At 43.3% G+C, this 19,137-nt stretch overlaps 1 protein-coding gene across 1 annotated transcript in view; it reads left to right on the top strand.

Annotated features, from left to right (window-relative positions):
* The first annotated feature begins 691 nt into the window (after positions 1 to 691).
* The window catches only part of LOC115460033 (tumor necrosis factor receptor superfamily member 16-like), a 163,041-nt gene continuing 144,595 nt past the window's right edge, over positions 692 to 19,137 (top strand). Inside the window, exon 1 of the mRNA XM_030189890.1 lies at positions 692 to 1,306. Coding sequence (XP_030045750.1) covers positions 1,256 to 1,306 — 51 coding nt within the window. The 5' untranslated portion in view covers positions 692 to 1,255. The remainder of the gene's footprint in view (positions 1,307 to 19,137) is intronic.

Consider the following 19,137-nt stretch of genomic DNA (forward strand, 5'->3'; position numbering starts at 1 on the left):
TCACATAAAAATTATATAATGTATCAATTAAAAGGATAAATCAAAATATATAATGTACAAATTAAAAAATAAATAGAAAATATCAAGTGTACATTAATAAACATAATCATAAGTAAGATGCCAACTTTTCAAAATTATTGGGATGTTAAGCCCAGTGGAAATAACCCCCTGGGACACATACAAGGAATTTTCTCAATATTGGGGTGCTCAAGCACCCACAGAGCCGGCTCCTATGGATGTTATTGCATGTGGGTTTTTTTTTAACGTATATATCTACACGTCCTCGGCCATCTCCTGTTGCTGAATGCCACCGACCGTCATCAAAGCAGATGGATGGGCGGGGCAACGTCTCGGAGTCGGGTATCTAGTATACCCCATTATCCAATGAGCGCCCTGGATCCGCCCCCATCTCTTCCTCTTAGCCAACCAGAACGCAGTTTCCCGCCCACACTCCCTGCTCCCTCCCAGCTGTCTAACTTCTCGCCAATCAGCGCGCCCCTCTGCCGGTGAATTTTTTTCCTGAGCCGTTCAAACGTTCGGAGAGGGTTTCTTGGCCTATGTCTATATGATCTATGAGTGTCTTTCTAGCACCGCCCCTTTCTTTTATGTCTGGAGTACAGAAGAAGAGCTGGCACATCCCTTACGCTTGGATCAGCCCTGCACAGGAGGTGAGAGAGAGAGCCTCCGGGGACTGGGATGTGCATCTATTTCCCGGGCACCAGCAACTTTCAACATACTTGCTTTGCAGTCTACCGGGTTTTGTTCTCATCTTATCCGAAATGATGATCAGAAACAGTTTAAAGCTGGCTTTGTTTTGAAAGATGTAATTCAGTCTCCCGACCCATCCCTTGCGTGCAGATAGGTGGATTTCTCTTTCTTCTAGGCACACCTCTCCGTCCGAGCCCCACCTCAGTGTCCGTCTGGATCCTCTGGAATCCTTTTCCCGCAGGCTGTTGCAACATTCGATTTCCATTTTTCCGATGATCGAGGACTTCACCGCTCTTTAGACACTTTTTTTTTTTTAATTATTCTTCATGTTCGAGGATTTGGTGGATCGCCTTGGCGTCGACGGGAGAAGTTGGTTTGTAGACTACATCGGGAGCCGGATTCCCTCCTGCTGCAAGGAGTCTGTCCGTCCGAAATAAAAGTTGCAAAAAGACTGTAAGGAATCTGCTTTATTCCTGCGAGGGGAACGCGCACCCTCCGTATCTACAGGCATTTGCAACTTTACGGGACGAGAAGACATTTCAAAGCCATGGAGGTGCGAAGGACTACGTTAACCCTCTGCGTGCTGCTACTTGCCAAGGTGAGACTTTTCAGTTTTGAGACTAACACTGCCCAAAACATTAAAAAAAAAAATTAAAAACCAGAGTGAGTTCCCCCCCCCCCCCCCCAAAATGAAAAAAGCTTAAAGTGTAAAGTTAAAAGCAAAACTGTGAGATCTTTTGTGAAGGTTTCTCTGAGGTTCCAGGAGAGGGTTTGAGGATGCCAATATTTACCGGTTAGAATATCAAATGTTAAATAAACTTGGAAACCCAGAAGACAGTTTGTCCGTGCAGAAAATGCGCACCCTTCAAAGATCTAAAGCCGATGATGGATCAGACGCATTTTCTTTGGAAAATGTGAAATGTTTTGGAGCAGATCCGAGCAGCCCTTGTAGCATGTCTTAATAAACAAATGAAGAGATTTGCAGAGGAGGATGAGGTGCTTGTGCAGAGGGATTTGTATAGAAACGAAGGCTTTTCTAGTCATTCTTTCCAGTAAATTTCATGTACGAATTAATGGGGAACACATTTCCTTGGTCTGGCATTAACATTTTTTTGCAGGCAGTCTCTGTAATTATGCGGTCAGGGCATATAAAAAGCTGCATTTAGCCTTCTGTTCCCTGGGAAGATCATTAACATTGCGCGTGTGCATACCCCCCTCCCCAGTCATATTAGTTGCGATTTTAGGGGGGGTTGGGGGTGGGAGGAAGGGGAGCGCAAATTTGAAAACTTTCATTTCAACCATAGTCCTTCCTGCTTCAGAAAACGTGTTTTATATTCCGGATTCTTCTTATTTGAAAGCCGTCTAAACTTTCTAGCAAAATTTCCCTGGATAAATCAGGGAATTATTTGATTTTTTTTATGTTAGACTTTTGTACTATTGGATAATGCGGGATATAGATTTATAAATTAATAAATAAAGTATAGTTAGTCTCATTGGACTCTAGGATTGGAAAGTGGCTTCAGGTAGTGGAATTTACCTGCACTGGAAGCAAACTGTTCCAGATCCTTGGGTAGACGTGTTTTCCCGGTTCTGTGCACGGGCAGCACCATGTTAGACAGGGCTGGATTTGATGTCATTTGAAATGAATGTTTGTTTTTTTTTGCCTTAAGAGTGCACTCTATTTTATATAATAAACATTAAGAAAAAAAGTGCATGCTATATGCAAGTATAGGGCTAGAAGAATCCACATGAAAAAAAAAATATGCCTAGACGCATTGTGTAAAGTACACCTAAATCTAGGTGTACTTTATAGAATAAGCCTAAATTTCCTCGCGGATTATAGAATATACCAAGTGCTCATCCCAGCCCAAGTAAAACTTGGTGTAAATTCCAACACTTAAATTAGGTGGGACTGGGTGTATTCTACAACAATACCTATAGATTTTAGAAACTCCCATGACACGCCCATTTCACACCCATGGCCACACCCTGTTTTCAACTATGGGACTTAAGACTTAAATAGAATTTACGCGCATCACCTTATTTACAGAATATGGGTAGACAGTTTTTCATGTAAATGCTAATTAATGTCAATTTGTGTCACTAATTGCTTGTTAATTGGCAATTATCAGTGCTGATTGGCTTGTTAACTAACTAAGCTGCATGCACAACAACTTAAGTTATATAAATCTGGGGGGATAGTGCCTGCATGCATGATGGTTCGCACATATGCATACTATGGAGAGTTCATACTACATGCATGTAGCATGCACTCTGAGAAAAATGTGCACTATATGCAAATAGTGTGTACTGTTACATAGTAACATAGTAAATGACAGCAGATAAAAGACCTGAACATCCATCCAGTCTGCCCAACAAGATAAACTCATTACATGGTATGTGATACTTTATATGTATACCCGAGTTTGATTTGTCCTTGCCTTTCTCAGGGCACAGACTGTAGAAGTCTGCCCAGCACTGTTCTTGTACTAAAAGTTCTGAAGATTCCGGAATCCTAAAGAGTTACAAGATTCCGGAATCCCAATTAGTAGCAACATTCCATGTAGAACCCCAAAGAGTAACATAGTAAATGACGGCAGATAAAGACCTGAACATTCCATCCAGTCTGCCCAACAAGTATATATGTATATCCAAGTTTGATTTGTCCCTGTTCAGACATTTGTTTCAACATGATAAGGAAAAAAACAAAGCAAAACATTTTCTGGCTGCCCATCCCAGGGTTTTAATACTATGGTGCACATAGGCAGAACCAGATAGCAGATCTGAGAGAGAGGGGTGGCAATAGTTTCCAAAGACTGGAGAGCCAGGAGGGGAGGCAAAAGTGCCACAGTGGCATCCCCTTTGAAGAAGCAGATGTCTTTAGATTTTTGATATTTTGGATTTAATCAGGTTTCATGCTTAAGTGTTTTTACCATATTGTATAGAATATTGTATAGAATTATCTGCATCAGCCTTTAACTTGTAATAAATAACAAGTAATATTCAGCAATATGTTGAGATACCATTTCACTGAACTTCCATCATATTCCTGTTTGCCCCTTGTTTCTCCCAAGTAAATTTATGGTCTTCAGAAGCAGGTAGGATTAACCTCAAGCCACTGAATGCACTGGACATGTGCAAGTTTCATGTTCCTTTGTCTTTAAATATTTCTTGTGTGTGTGTGTGGGCAGATGGAAGTCCCATATAAGGAAATGCAGTTCAATGCCTATGTTTTTGATGTACTTAAATTCAGAGACCTGTTTCCCAACAGATCCAAAAGCAAGACAATGAGAACTTCCAGAGGTGGGGGGGGGGGGGGGGGGGTGGTGAGCCCCCCCTTAGTCTGTAGCAGGAAAAATGACAAAGAGGTTGGCAACACCTTAAGACTAAGAAACCAATTTATTGAGGTGTGAGCTCTCTCCATGCAGTCAGTTGCTTCCTTAAGTGCCAGTCTTGCAGCAATTCTTTTAAAATTTATTTATTTATTGGGATTTATTAACCGCCTTTATGAAGAGATTCATCCAAGGCGGTGTACAGTAGGTACAGTTTAACATAAAACATTACAATTTTGTTAACAGCATAACAATAGTAACATAACCAAGCATTTGTATCCCACATTATCCCACCTCTTTGCAGGCTCAATGTGGCTTACAATTCATCATGGATACTGGAATTAGCAGTGAATATACATTTGGTTTACAGAGGGTTTTGTGTTACATGGTGGTGAAGTATATGAAGGCGTTAAAGCAGAAAGACATTATAAGACAGTCTGGAAGTTTTAAGATTATACAGTTACACATGTTGATCTTTGTGATATATCTTGTCGAAGAGATAGGTTTTCAATAGTTTGCGGAAATTGGTCAATTTATAGACCGTTTTCAGGTTACGTGGCAGCGCGTTCCAGAGTTGCGTGCTCTTATAGGAAAAGGTAGATGCATGCATTGATTTGTATTTCAGACCCTTGCACTTGGGAGGATGAAGATTAAGGAATGTGCGAGAGGATCTTTTTGCTTTCCTGGGTGGTAGATCTATCAGGTCTGACATGTAGGCTGGTTTTTTATGGACTAGGGTGCAAAGTTTGAACATGATGCGTTCCTTTAGTGGGAGCCAGTGTAGTTTTTCCCGCAGGGGTTTTGCGTGCGGAATATTAGTCTGGCTGCTGTATTCTGGGCTGTCTGGAGTTTTTTAAGCATTTGCTCTTTACAGCCAGCATAGAGTGAGTTGCAATAGTCCAGATGACTGAGTACCAATGATTGTACCAGATTGCGGAAGACAGTTCTTGGAAAAATTTGTCTAACTCTTTTTAGTTTCCACATTGAATACAATAAATGAGATAAACTTGAAAACAGTAAATTGAAACCTAATAATAGAACTACTGTGAAACAGTATAAAAAATATACACATTAAACAGCACTGTAATTCAAATACCAGAGATGTAATACAACGTTAGCATAATACTAATGAAACACCTGATAAGCATGCATTAGAACATTCAGCTAACAAAGATATGATGCTAAAGATTTTCTACAATATGGCTTACCATATAGCTGAGGAACCAAGAGCAGATATATGATGGGAACAAGATGCATGGTACAGAGAGTCAGTTGGGATAAATAGATGGTTGGCTAAACTCAAGGCAAGTTCTTTGTATAGTTAAGTAAGAGATACGGAACTGGTCTAAGTTACAGTGTTTGTAGCAAGCTAGTCCAGGTACGGAATGAGTGTATAGTCAGTCACCCAATGTATTAAAGGCATGGGAGAAGAGCCAGGCTTTCATCTGCTTCCTGAAGTGGAGATAGTCTTGAGTTATACCTACCTAGCCCCTCTGAGAAGACTGGCGGGTATCACATCCTACAATTTATGTTAAGGAAAATATTACTCCTGGATTACTCTGTATCCCCTTTCTGTTATTCAGTTCTGCATTAATTACCTGCTTTTGCTTCCTGGTCTGTTTCAGTTCTGGAGGAATAATACACTGTCAGCTGGTTCCAATAGTAATCCTTAAGTTCCCTGAAACTTCTGTTTCCATACATTTCATTCATCCCATAATTAGTCCAGGGACTGCAACTAATTAATGTCCAGAATGGAGGCAGGTTCACTGTTGTACTCATAGTATAAGAAAATGACAGAGGCAATTTATTGAGGCATGAGCTTTTGAGAAACAGTCTGCATCTGATGAAGTGGTAAATTGCTTAGTCAGTAAATTGGCACCTGCTTTTTTTGTCATTTTTGTAACACCAGACTAACACAGCCACCCTTTTCAAAGTTTTTATCATCCCAGGGATATAATTGTGTGTCAGCATAGAATCTGCCCCCTACTTTCTATTCCAGTCTTGCAAAGTATTTTAAAAGGTATTCCTGGTAGGGGCCGGTTTAACTAGTCTGAAAGGAAGCCAAGGTGAAAAGGATGAGTAGTTAAAAACAACAAAAATAAAAATGCCAAGACCCCGGCTGGGTGGATACAAGTTTCGGGATCTTGCCGGGTATTTGTGACCTGGATTGGCCGCTGTTGGAAACAGGATGCTGGGCTTGATGGACCTTTGGTCTGTCCCAGTATGGCAATACTTATGTACTTCAGAGGTGCCTATTGGCTTCATACATGCTTAGTAAGAGGAGAATTTTAATGGAAAAGTGGGGCTGTATTGTGATGGCTGAGACCTGTATAAGCAACTGGGAACTACTGTCTGTGATCAGGGTCTGAAGGAATGCTGAAGCATCTCTTCTGCGTTAATGATACCTGCATGAAGAATAAAGAAGGCACTCTGTGTGACTGAGGTGTGAATGAAAGCAAGAGACATATCTGGGAACCAGAGGAAGCTTTCTATGTGACCAAGATGTGGCAATCACCATGTGTGGCTGAAACTTGGCTGGAAGCAGGATGGATGTACTCCATGTGAGCGAGGGTTGCACTGGTTCTGCTCTGTATGTTGAAATCTTTATGATAGTAGAGGAGTCTAGGCTGTGAGAATGAGATTTCAGAGGGTGAAAGGATTTGGCCTTTATGTAAAACGGATTAAAGCCTTGCTAGTCATTCCGTTTTTCACTTACGCATCATTTTCCATGTTTTGTGGTAAGAGTCCTTTGTAAGGGTAGAGAGGTCTGACAGCAGGAATCCCTATAAGCTATATGTGCCAGAGCCAGTGATGGGAGGCGGGACTGGTGGTTGGGAGGCGGGAAATACTGCTGGGCAGACTTGTAGGGTCTGTGCCCTGAAAAAGGCAGGTACAAATCAAGGTAAGGTATACACATACGAGTTTATCTTGTTGGGCAGACTGGATGGACCATGCAGGTCTTTTTCTGCTATGTTACTATGTTACATAAGAAGGTCTTGGTTCCTGCTTTGACATAACAGCCTTCCTCCTGATGCAATGTTTAAAAAAAAAGGCTCATACGGTTGAACAAACAAATCAAGGAATGGTAACATATATATCTGTAGACTTTGTGAAGAGTGGATCTTGTTTTCTGTCTGCTCAGGTCTTTTCAGGTTAGTCTGAAGCCTGCAAAGAGCAAGCTGCCAAAAACATCATCTTAAGTACCACTCCACCTCTGCCCCCACCAAAAAACACTGTCTTTGCCTTCCTTTATGATTCCTTCTACTTCATTATCTCATCAGCCCTGATGAAGGAAGTCAGCCTTGACTGGTTTCTGCCTGTAAATTATTGGGCAATGTACTTAGGAGAGAAGCTGATTTTAAAAAGAGAAAGAGAGAAAACAAGTTCAATCAAATTCCATAAATAAGTGCCAAAGTTTAGGCGCTAAATACCCGCATATGCTACAGAACAGTATCACTTAGGCATCACAAACTTTCACTTACCTGCATACGTGGTTGGTGCTATTCTGTAGCAAAATGCACACACTTGGGACAATAATCCTGTATTATCCTGACTAATTGTCAATAAACAAGGCTAATATCTTTAACCCCCCTCCCCCCCCTGAAGGGAGCATGTGCACTCATCTTACCAGTACAGAGGCCACAGAGCAAGAACATCCCTGTGGGCCAGTAACAGGCCACAGAGGTCCTGATGCTCAAAGCTTACCATGCTTGCAATATTTGATTTACACTGGTTGTAGCCAGACTAGCATGCATGCACCTTATTCAGCTTATTCAGCATCTGAATTTTTATTATTAGTGGTAACAGCTACCAATAAGCCTATGCAAATGTATTACAATGAGCCCATTAGTATTAAAGTGAGCATTCCCTGCCATGCACAGACATTTTTGTGCAGGGAAAGGAGAGCCTACCTTGTCTGCAGCTGTCTTTGCATGAAGACAACTTCTGGGTGGAGCAGTCTGCTTGCATTTTTTAATAGTATCTGTACCTGTGTGTGACCTGTGTGTGAAACATGCCATGTGTGTGTGAAATGTGCATTGTGCATGTGTGTCCTGCACTTAACAGTAGTGTTAATTCATTGTGGGGGGAAAAAAGAAAAAGGAAACTCCATGTGAGGTCACTGGGTGCACAACTGGGACCTGTAGTTGTCACTTTTTCTGTGAAACTGTTCTGTCCATGTGGCTTGTACAGCTTCCTTCTATCTTATTTGCATGCGATTTCCTTTCAACTGTGGCTCTAGATTCACTCAGTATTTAATGGCAACTTTTGAACATCCAGTGAAATGGTACACAAGAGGCATGACACATGAGTTGTTTGGGTGTGTAAAGATGCCACTCTTGAATTTATCCTCCCAGGAGCATACAGAGGCAGAGTTCAGGCAGAGGTCAAAAGAATGTGCATAGAGTATAAAACATGCTAATTTACATGCATACTTTTTAGTTATTTAAAAAATTTGTAACTCACACTGCCTTTCAATTTTAGGTGGTTGACAATAAAAAAAACCATACACAATAAAATAAAACAAACATTACATAATGTAAGACAAATTTGATATGTATGAGGTGCATTTTATCCTCATATTTACCAGGCGCATAATCAGACCTCGACAGGGCCAGAGCCCAAGTTGGGGAGGCACATTTTGGCCCGCCTCCCCACCGCTGCCAGTGCACCCCCCCACCGCCACTGCACAAAGGTACCTTGGCTGACAGGTCCCCAACCCTTGCCAGCTGAAGCATTTGTCCCACGCTGGTCTCGCATTGCCTGTCCTGTTCTCAGTTGCACCCTGCACACCCGTTTTAATGAAGTTGAGCTTGAGCGAAATGTTGTGCACGCTCAATTTCACTAAAATGAGTGCATGGTGTGACTGAGAAGAGCAGGGTAGGTAATGCAGCGAGACCAGCGCGGGACAAACGCCTCAGCTGGCGGGGGTTGGGGAGCCCCGCCAGCCAAACTGTGGGCCCCAGAGCCGATTTGGGGGGGCAGGCCCCCGTGGCCCCCTTTAGCTACACCACTGGTATTTAAGTGTTATTATGAGTATGGCAGCATATCAAACTCTGAGATGCTATAAACAGTGCCAGAAATGTGCAATAGTTGTCCAAACAGAAGCCTATATAAAATAGGTGTGCCTTCAACTGCATAATTAATTTAGATTTTGCTCATAACTTTTCAGTAGTTGCTCAAAGTGAGTTACATTCAGGTACACTGGGTATTTCCATATCTGGCTCACAATCTAAGTCTGTATCTGAGACAATTGGAGGGTTAAGTGACTTGCCCAAGATCACAAGGGGGAAGTGGTGGAATTTGAACCAACTACCTCTGGATATCAAGACCGGTCCATGGAAATGAGTTGGTAGTGCATTCATAACATGGCACTGTCCATATAGAAGAACTGCATTTATTTATTCTTATAGGATGAAAAGAAGTTAAGTTTATCTGTGGAATGTAGAGCACATGCAGGGCGGTAAATCTTCAGCAGGTTTTCAGTGGTCAGTGGTGCCTCATGATTTAATGCCTTATGAATCAAAGTTAGTACTTCAAATTTTATTCTCCACTGGATAAGTAGCCAGTGCAACTCAGGAGTCACATGGGTAAATCGAGGTACCTTAGTTAAACGTGCTGTCTGAAATGCACGCAGATAGACCTAACTAGCCATGGACATCTGTGTAAATGTCTGCACCTGCGATGCAGGCTTAATTTCTGTTACTTATGGTGCTTTGAGTTGCGCACATAAATTTGGCCACACACTCAATTTGCACACACACACACAACTTCATTGAACTTAATTGACACGAGCCAATCAGCGCTGATAATTGGGCAATAGCAAACAATTATCGGCCCTAATTGGCACTAATTAGAATTTACGCATGCATATTTTTAGGTGTATTCTGTAAAGAGGTGTGTGTAAATTGTAGTGCTGGAACCCGGAAAGGGGGCTTGGCCATGAGAAGAGCATGGGTGGGTCGAGAGCGTGCCTGCAGTTTATGCGCATTGTTATAGAATTAGGGGGATCCGCTCTTAATTTACGCGCAGGGACTTACACCAGGTTTTCACTGGTGTAAATGGTCTTGCCTAAATGTAGTCACTGTTCCTGGTGCTATTCTATAAACTGTGCCTAACTTTAAGCATGGTTTTTGGAATACTGGTAAACGCTATTTTTTGCGGTGTTGATTTTTTTTCAGCAGGAAAAAGTAGAGGCTGACCAAAGACGAATCACCACCAGAGATATGAATCCAACAGTCTACATCAGGGGTCAAACAGTAAACTCTCGTGTCTAAAGCTTTCCGGGTTCCAGCACTACTTATAGGTACCCTAACCTGGCTGAGCTTTGACTGCACAAGTATTTGGGTACAGTCTATAGCTTTAGACATGAACAGGGTTGTGGTCCTGCTCCTACATCTGGAGTTTACTGTTTGACCCCTGATGTAGACGCTTGCGTGCGTCGAAACACGGCCCATGTCGGGTCCTTTATTTATTACAATAAAGACTGTTGGATTCATATCTCCGATGGTGATTAATCTTTGGTCAGCCTCTACTTTTTCCTGCTGTGTTTCGTCGTGGTAGAGGATTTTCCAGTTTTGTACTTTGGATTTTTTTCCAGCACCATATGTAGAATCTAGTCGCGTAGTGCCTAAAGTTGGAGGCTACTTGCTCTCTTAGCTCGTCCCCTTCATATCATTTTGGAAGTTTTTCTCTGGATGTGCAGCCTTCAGCATTGGACATGGTACTGCAGTGCAGATGGAGGTCTCACTATTCCTCAACCAAGAATTAGTGAAATGCAAGGTGTGCTGAGTAAAGCCAGCAGAGACATTATATTGAGCAGCCCACACTCTTCTCTGTGAAGCTTCCTGTTTGAAAAGGGAGGAAGGAGCCTGTTCAGGGCTGCTGTGAGAATGGATTTAATTCACACTTCATGCATAGCTCTGCTCAAGCAATAGCAGGTATTTTCTCCAAAGGGCTTATCTATGTTTGTACCTGAGGCAGTTGGAGGGTTAAGTGGCCCTTTTACAGAGGCGCGAAAGAGCCTACGTGCATCCAGTGCATGCGAAATCAGCATTACCGCCTGGCCTGCATGCCCCGGGCGGTAATTTTTGAATTTGACGTGCACTGAAAACACGCGATAGAAAATATTTTCTATTTTCTACCGCGTGGTGCTTACCCGGCGGTAAACAGCAGTGGCTGCGCGCCTCACGCCTGCCGCCCAGTTAGCAAGTGAGACCTTACCGCTAAGCCAATGGGGTGGTGGTAAGGTCTCAGGCCAAAAATGGATGTTTATTTATTTATTTGCATCATTTGTATCCCACATTTTCCCACCAATTTGCAGGCTCAATGTGGCCCACATTTGCCGTAGTGGCAATTTCCGGTCCATAGAATTGCAAATGATGTTGACATCAGGTGCGTACATACATGGTGGAAGAATACATCAACATTATGTTATTGCATAGGTATTGACATTAGGGTAGACCTGATTGTGTTTGTTCATTAAAAGCCGTGGGTTAGTCAGTCGTGTAATGAGAGGTCGGTTCTGTCTTGTTCATGTTCAGTCTATCTCGCTATATAAAAGGCAACCCCAACGTTCTAATGAAGCCTCCACGGAAGTTGAGGCGCCCGAGATATCAGGTGTGCCCCTGAGTGTCTGCACCGCCCTCGCATCAAAACGTGATGACGTCAAGGGCGGAGCAATGACACTCGAGGGCTGAAACGGAAACGGCACAGGCACTGAGGCGCAGCAAAAAAACAAACAAACCCAAAACCCTCCACACAGAGCGAACCACGAACAACGTCCGATGGTCACACGGAGGCAGGCAAGCAGCTCGGACGGACGGAGAGAGGGGGCCCCTACCATTATAGAACCTTGCTTAGGATGGTTGTTTATGGTATGCTTTCTTGAATAAATCAGTGCACTGGTTTTTATTTTGCTGCATGTCCATTTTCCTGCCCCTTAAAAAAAAGGCCCTTTTTCCAGAACGAGGCAAAAACTGGCCTGGTGTGTGCCCAAATGACACACTCTCCGCGGCTTAGCAAAAAGGCCCCTCAGTGACTTGGTCAAGGGCCATCAGTAGGATTTGAACTCTGGCTTCTCAGCTCACTGTTCCAACTACTAGACTGTTCCTCCACCTGTGAGTTCACTGCACCTGGTCTCACAATGGTCTTACAGCTAGGTGTGTTCAGCAGTGTGGCACCCAACACATCTCTTCTGGGGTGCTGATAAAGGAGGTGGGGGAGCATAGGATGACAGAAAAGAATAATGGTGGGGTCCTCAAGAGGGTAGACCAAAGCAGGGGTTTTCAACCCAGTCCTTGGGACACACCAAGCTGGTCTGATTGTCAAGATATCCACAATGAATATGCATGAGATAGATTTGTATACAATGGAGACAGTGCATGCAGATTTATCGCATGCATATTCATTGTGGGTATCCCGAAAACCTGACTGGTTTGGTGTGCTATGAGGACTGGGTTGAGAACCCCCGGACTAAATCAACCATGGTCTCCACAGGAGCTTGGGAGTAGGATCAGCATGGTAGGTGAAGGCTGTAGAGAAGGGAAAGGAATGATGTATGGTATTTGTAGCCCTTGATTCTACCATTGAAATCAGTGCTGCAGGTCCCATAATTACTACTACTACTACTATTTAGCATTTCTATAGCGCTACAAGGCGTACGCAGCGCTGCACAAACATAGAAGAAAGACAGTCCCTGCTCAAAGAGCTTACAATCTAATAGACAAAAAATAAATAAAGTAAGCAAATCAAATCAATTAATGTGAATGGGAAGGAAGAGAGGAGGGTAGGTGGAGGCGAGTGGTTACAAGTGGTTACGAGTCAAAAGCAATAATGCACTAGGATGAGGTTGGCAGAAATCAGGAAGTGGCTAAAATCTCCCTCCTGGAACTGGGTAACTTGGAAACTCTGTTCTCTCTACATTGGTCAGAAATGCCCCTTTTAAAAAACAATCTTGAAGCAACTTCCTTGACATCCTGGAAGCAGCCATTTTTTGGGACGGGGTCACATAGGTTACCTTGCAGGGAATGGCATCCGGTTGGTTCATACTATTTGTGATGTCACCTGTGGACAGTGGTCCTGTGCAGGTAATGGATGAAGCAATGCATTCTAGAGAGGGGAGGAATTCATAGGTTCCTGAAACTAGAGAGCCAAGGGAGGAGCAGAAGGAGACCATACTAGTATCCCTCTTTTTAGCACATGGCCTTGTAGTAAACTCAAGCAGGCCCCCTTCTTTTGCCGGGGTATTGACATTTCCAAAATCTGGCACCCTAGGCTTTTGCCTAGGCTTAAATGCAGCCCAGCCTTGCCCTCTCTCCTGTCAGAGTGAAGGGATTTGCTTAGTATTCACAGTTCTTAAGCACCCAATACACCATGGAGCTGGCACCTTTACCCAGCAGCTCCCTAGTTCATCTAAATTACATAGTAACATAGTAGATGATGGCAGAAAAAGACCTGCACGGTCCATCCAGTCTGCCCAACAAGATAACTCATATTTGCTGCTTTTTGTGTATACCCTACTTTGATTTGTACCTATGCTCTTCAGGGCACAGACAGTATAAGTCTGCCCCGCACTATCCCCGCCTCCCAACCACCGGCTCTGGCACAGGCACAGACCGTATAAGTCTGCCCAGCACTATCCTCACCTCCCCAGCCCTGCCTCCCAACCCCGGCTCTGGCACAGACCAGACCGTACAAGTCTGTCCAGCACTACAAGTCTGTCCAGCACTATCCCCGCCTCCCAACCACCAGCCCCGCCTCCCGATCTTGACTAAGCTCCTGAGGACCCATTCCTTCGGCACAGGATTCCTTTATGCTTATCCCACGCATGTTTGAATTCCGTTACCGTTTTCATTTCCACCACCTCCCGCGGGAGGGCATTCCAAGCATCCACTACTCTCTCCGTGAAAAAATACTTCCTGACATTTTTCTTGAGTCTGCCCCCCTTCAATCTCATTTCATGTCCTCTCGTTCTACCACCTTCCCATCTCCGGAAAAGGTTCGTTTGCGGATTAATACCTTTCAAATATTTGAACGTCTGTATCATATCACCCCTGTTTCTCCTTTCCTCCAGAGTATACATGTTTAATAAATCAAAACTTGTCATGGAAAGGGTAGGTAGCCAAAATGCCTGTCTTCCTCCTTTTTACTTGCTGGCTCAAAGCTGCTGCCCTATTAAACTCCAGTAATAAGGCAGTAGCTCGGTGCTTAACACTGTTCTACATGCAAGCGGCCTTCAGATGATGAGATCTCTATATCCCACTTCCAGGGGTGAGGGAGCGCACTCTTGTTGTGCTTCCAAGCTGCTCACTATGCCTTTAAGACCACGGTGGCACTTTGCCTGTACTCTGCAATTATAACACATGCCTGAGGAGCATAGAGCGCCAAATTATATTTGCAGAGCAAGCTGGTATTCTTCCCTTCCTTTTGTTTCGGAGGAGCTGTGTGCCCCCAGAATACTGTTTGTAATGTTGTGTAATTGAGTGGCCGGGCACAGGGCTGCCTGCTGATCCACTTTGTTCTGAGACCTAGTGAAGATTTAAAGGGACAGCCCCTCCTTCTCCCCCAAACAGGGGATCCGGTTTATTTTGTAATTTGATCTTCTCCTGTAAGAAAAGGATAATTGGGAGGGAGCATGGCTGCACTGGGAAGCTGTGTTTAATTAGAACAGGCTTTGAAGTCTCCCCAGCTAAATATATCTCTGGACATTTGCCAGTTTAGCTAAGGGGATTCCTTTCTTTCTGGATCATGTAAAACAGTTCAGTCCAGGGGACAGTGATGCTAGGTCCAGGCCTGCTCAGGGGCAGAGTTACCAAAGTTTGCCTGTTCCTTCCTTTTAGCTGCTGTTTCCTGGCGCTGCCAGGATAATGACAAGCTGAACTTTTGGTCGTCTTTTTTTCACTGATAAATCTGAAGCTATTGAATTTTCTTTTGCTCTGGAGCAGTCATTTAACTAATACCGTGGATTTGATCCAATTGGGAGTCAGCTGTATTCTATCAGTCTAAAAGTTAGCAAACTTTAGAGAAAAAAAAAGCAGTATTACCACCATTGGAGTGGAGGAGTGGTTAGGGTGGTGGACTTTGGTCCTGGGGGAAACTGAGGAACTGAGTTCAATTCCCACTTCAGGCACATGCAGCTCCTTGTGATTCTGGGCAAGTCACTTAACCCTCCATCGCCCCATGTAAGCCACATTGAGCCTGCCATGAGTGGGAAAGCGTGGGGTACAAATGTAATAAAATAGATACTATTGGAGATTCTACATGGAATGTTGCTACTATTGGAGATTCTGTTGCTACTATTTGAGATTCTACATGGAATGTTGCTACTATTAGAGATTCTACATGGAATGTTGCTATTCCACTAGCAACATTCCATGTAGAAGGCTGCGCAGGCTTCTGCTTCTGTGAGTCTGACGTCCTGCACGACTCACAGAAACAGAAGCCTGCGCGGCCACATTGGTGATCTGCAAGGGCTGACTTCTACATGGAATGTTGCTACTATTGGAGATTCTACATGGAATGTTATTGTTGCTATTCCATGTAGGTCCATGTAGAAGGCTGCGCAGGCTTCTGCTTCTGTGAGTCTGATGTCAGACTCGCAGAAACAGAAGCCTGCGTGGCCACATTGGTGATCTGCAAGGGCCGACTTCTACATGGAATGTTGCTAGTGGAATAGCAACATTCCATGTAGAATCTCAAATAGTAGCAACAGTGGAGGAGTGGCCTAGTGGTTAGAGTGGTGGACTTTGGTCCTGGGGAAACTGAGGAACTGAGTTCAATTCCCACTTCAGGCACAGGCAGCTCCTTGTGACTCTGGGCAAGTCACTTAACCCTCCATTGCCCCATGTAAGCCGCATTGAGCCTGCCATGAGTGGGAAAGCACGGGGTACAAATGTAACAAAAAAAAAAAATATCCTAACTGATCATGTAAGTGAGGTGAATCTTATTGGCCCAGGAATTCCCAGCCATATAAATTGGAATTTTTTTTAAATGATTGGACTTGACAAAACTGGCAGATTTCTTAATAGATATACAACATCCCATTTTAAGTTTGGAGGAAGGTGATTGGATGAAGTAGGAGTACAGAAGTTTGAGTGGGGAAGGAGCTGAAGGGAGTAGTCAGTTGAAGACAGGAGAGTTTTGTGAAATTTTCTATTTAAATTAATTATTAAAATTACCCACCCACCGCGTAGGTTTTGGATGGTTAGAGAGTTTTAGGGTCTTGTATTATTGTAGGTTTTGTCGCAGCTTAAGAGTTTGTGATAGAAGTTAGAAGAGGTGAGTTGTGATTGTTAGAAGTGTAGAAAGTAAGGCACCTGCGATAAGACCCTGCTTTTAGGTTAAAATAAAGGGGGTTAGAAAAATAATTTCAATTATTTGCAGTCTTGCGTTACCGCAGGCTGTGAAGAGATGAGTTATACATTGAATGTATGGACTAGTATGTCACCCTCTGGTCCTATTCAGTTATTTATGCTCACTTATTCTTAAAAGTTTTATTTATAATAGTAAGGCTGCGGCCATGATTTTCCACCTAATAGTTGTCAAGTCTGAGTTATTGTGATTCATTAATGCTTTGTGATTTGTGTTCTTAATGGGGAAGGTGTGAATGCCTAAGTTGTTGTCCCACTTATCTTCTTAATCACCTTTCTCAGTTTTTGTGAATTGGTCAACAATGTGGTTAAACTCCAGTCTCACACTGGGAAATTCCCCAGCTCAGTGGTTCCCAAACCTGGTCCTGGAGGCATCCCAGCATGCAAATATGTCTCATGAATATTCATTCTGGATATCCCAAAACCCTGACTGGCTGGGGGTGCCTCCAGGATCAGGTTTGGGAACCGCTGCCCTAGCTATTTGGGGCATATAATTCTCACACCTATCCCTAAGAATTTGTCCGATAAGTTATCAACGATATCTAATTATAGACCTGTAGCATCAATCCCCTTATTTGCCAAGTTGATGGTTACTTTGCAACATATCGTGATACTTAATGATATTTTACATCTATCACAGTCAGGTACTGAATTCCTGGAATGGCCTCCCAGTGGAAGTGGTAGAGATGAAAACAGTATCTGAATTCAAGAGAGCTTGGGACAAGTACATAGACTCTCTAAGGGAATGATAGGGAGAGTAGATGGGATGGATGGGCAGACTGGATAGGTCTTTATCTGCCCACATTTTTCTCTGTTTCTATGGGTTTTGGGAAGGATTTTAGTACAGAAACAGTTTGTGGTACCTTAATTTTTGAAGTTAGAGCAGAGGCCATCAGGTCCTGTTGATCCAATTTCACTTAGCGACAGCATTTGACATTGTAGATCAGGGTGTCCAACCTTGGTCCTTGAGGGCCGCCATCCAGTTGGGTTTTCAGGATTTCCCCAATGAATATGCATGAGATCTATTTGCATTCACTGCCTCCATTGAATGCAAATAGATCTCATGCATATTCATTGTTGTTGTTTTTTTTTCAAAATGATATTAATGGGATTTAAATCAACTCCAACCCTTTTTCCTTTTACAAGAAATCTTAGGATATGCTCACATTTAACTAGAACAATTTCCCAGGCACAACAATAATAGTGTCAGTTGTTCAGCGCTGCGTGCGTCTGGTAGCGCTATACAAATGCTAATAATAATAATAATCTATATTTTCATAAACGTTTTTGTGAAGGTTCTCAGAAAACCCACGTGACCATTAAGTGAATTTACGCCGGAGAAGAGGACTTCGGCTGGTGGGGGTTGGGGACCCCCGCCAGCAAAGGTACCCGATGGCGGGGGAGGGTTGGCGGCAGGGGGGCCATGGCCCCATGTAGCTACGCCCTTGCTTGGCATCACTGTTCTTTTTGTCTGGAGAGCAGAAAAGAAAATCAGACCCAAGTGGTGAAATAAAACAAAATTTATTCAATGCTGATACATGAAATCAGCATACAATTTTCATCTAACTGCCCAACATGGCCATGTTTTGCCCTCAAGGGCTGCGTCAGGGGCTTAACATGAAACCAGCAGGAGCAGTCCAATGTTTTCCCTGTCTGGTTAGTGTAGTGTAGCACAAAAAATAAAGCTGCCAAGCAGTGAGCTGTCTTTCCCAAGCAGCTGTAGCCTGAATAAATTTTGTTTTATTTCACTACTTGGGTCTGCTTTTCTTGCTGTTCTGGATCTTGCTGACCGCTTGCCTATGTGCTTTCTGGGACCTGTTTGGCTGGAGACCAGTAACCAGTTCAACAAACAGAGGCAACTCCACAGTTCTTATAGGCTATATTCATTGAACAAAATTTAAGATGAGATGATCCACTGTTTGCGTGATGAGGTTTGCAATAGCAAAATCCTGTTTCAGATTTTGCCGTTTCATTTGATTTACTGAAGAATTGTCATTTATATCTCTCCTTGAGGGGTCCTTTTACTAAGGTGTGCTGAAAAATGGTTCGTGGTAGTGTAGGCGTGGGTTTTGGGCACACGCAGATCCATTTCTCAGCGCGCTTGTAAAAAAGGCCTTTTTTAAAATTTTTGGCGAAAATGGACGTGCGGCAAAATCAGAATTGGCAACGCGTCCATTTTGTGTCTGAGACCTTACCGCCAGCCGTTGACTTAGCGGTAAGGTCTCACGCTGTAACCGGGCAGTAATGACCTACGTGCGTCAAATGCCACGACGCGTATAGCTGATGCGCACCAGAAAGTAAAAAATATTTTTCAGGTATGCATAGTGGATGCGCGCCAAAAATGGAATTACCTCAAGAGCCACACGGTTGCTGGGTGGTAACTCTGAATTGGAGCGCGTTGGGCGTGCGTAGGCGCTTACGCGGCTTAGTAAAAGGGACACTTTTTTACTTTTCACTGCAAGCATCAGATGTAACTGAGTAAAATAAAAGTTGGTGAAATTATTATTGTGGTAAAAGTAACAAATATTTCCTTTACTTCTTTACAAGTAAAAGTGACACATCTTTTACTTAAGTACAGTAACCAGTTACATTTACTTAATTATTATACAATCCTGTGCAACTTGCTGTATGCAGGTTGCACAAGTCTATTCTTAAACTACAGATGCTGCGGAACACTACAGTTAGGTTGATATACTCAGCTGGCAAGTTTGACAGAGCAGCTCCTTTAT

The sequence above is a fragment of the Microcaecilia unicolor genome, chromosome 1, assembly GCF_901765095.1.
Source record: "Microcaecilia unicolor chromosome 1, aMicUni1.1, whole genome shotgun sequence".
In the NCBI taxonomy this organism is placed as follows: Eukaryota; Metazoa; Chordata; class Amphibia; order Gymnophiona; family Siphonopidae; genus Microcaecilia; species Microcaecilia unicolor.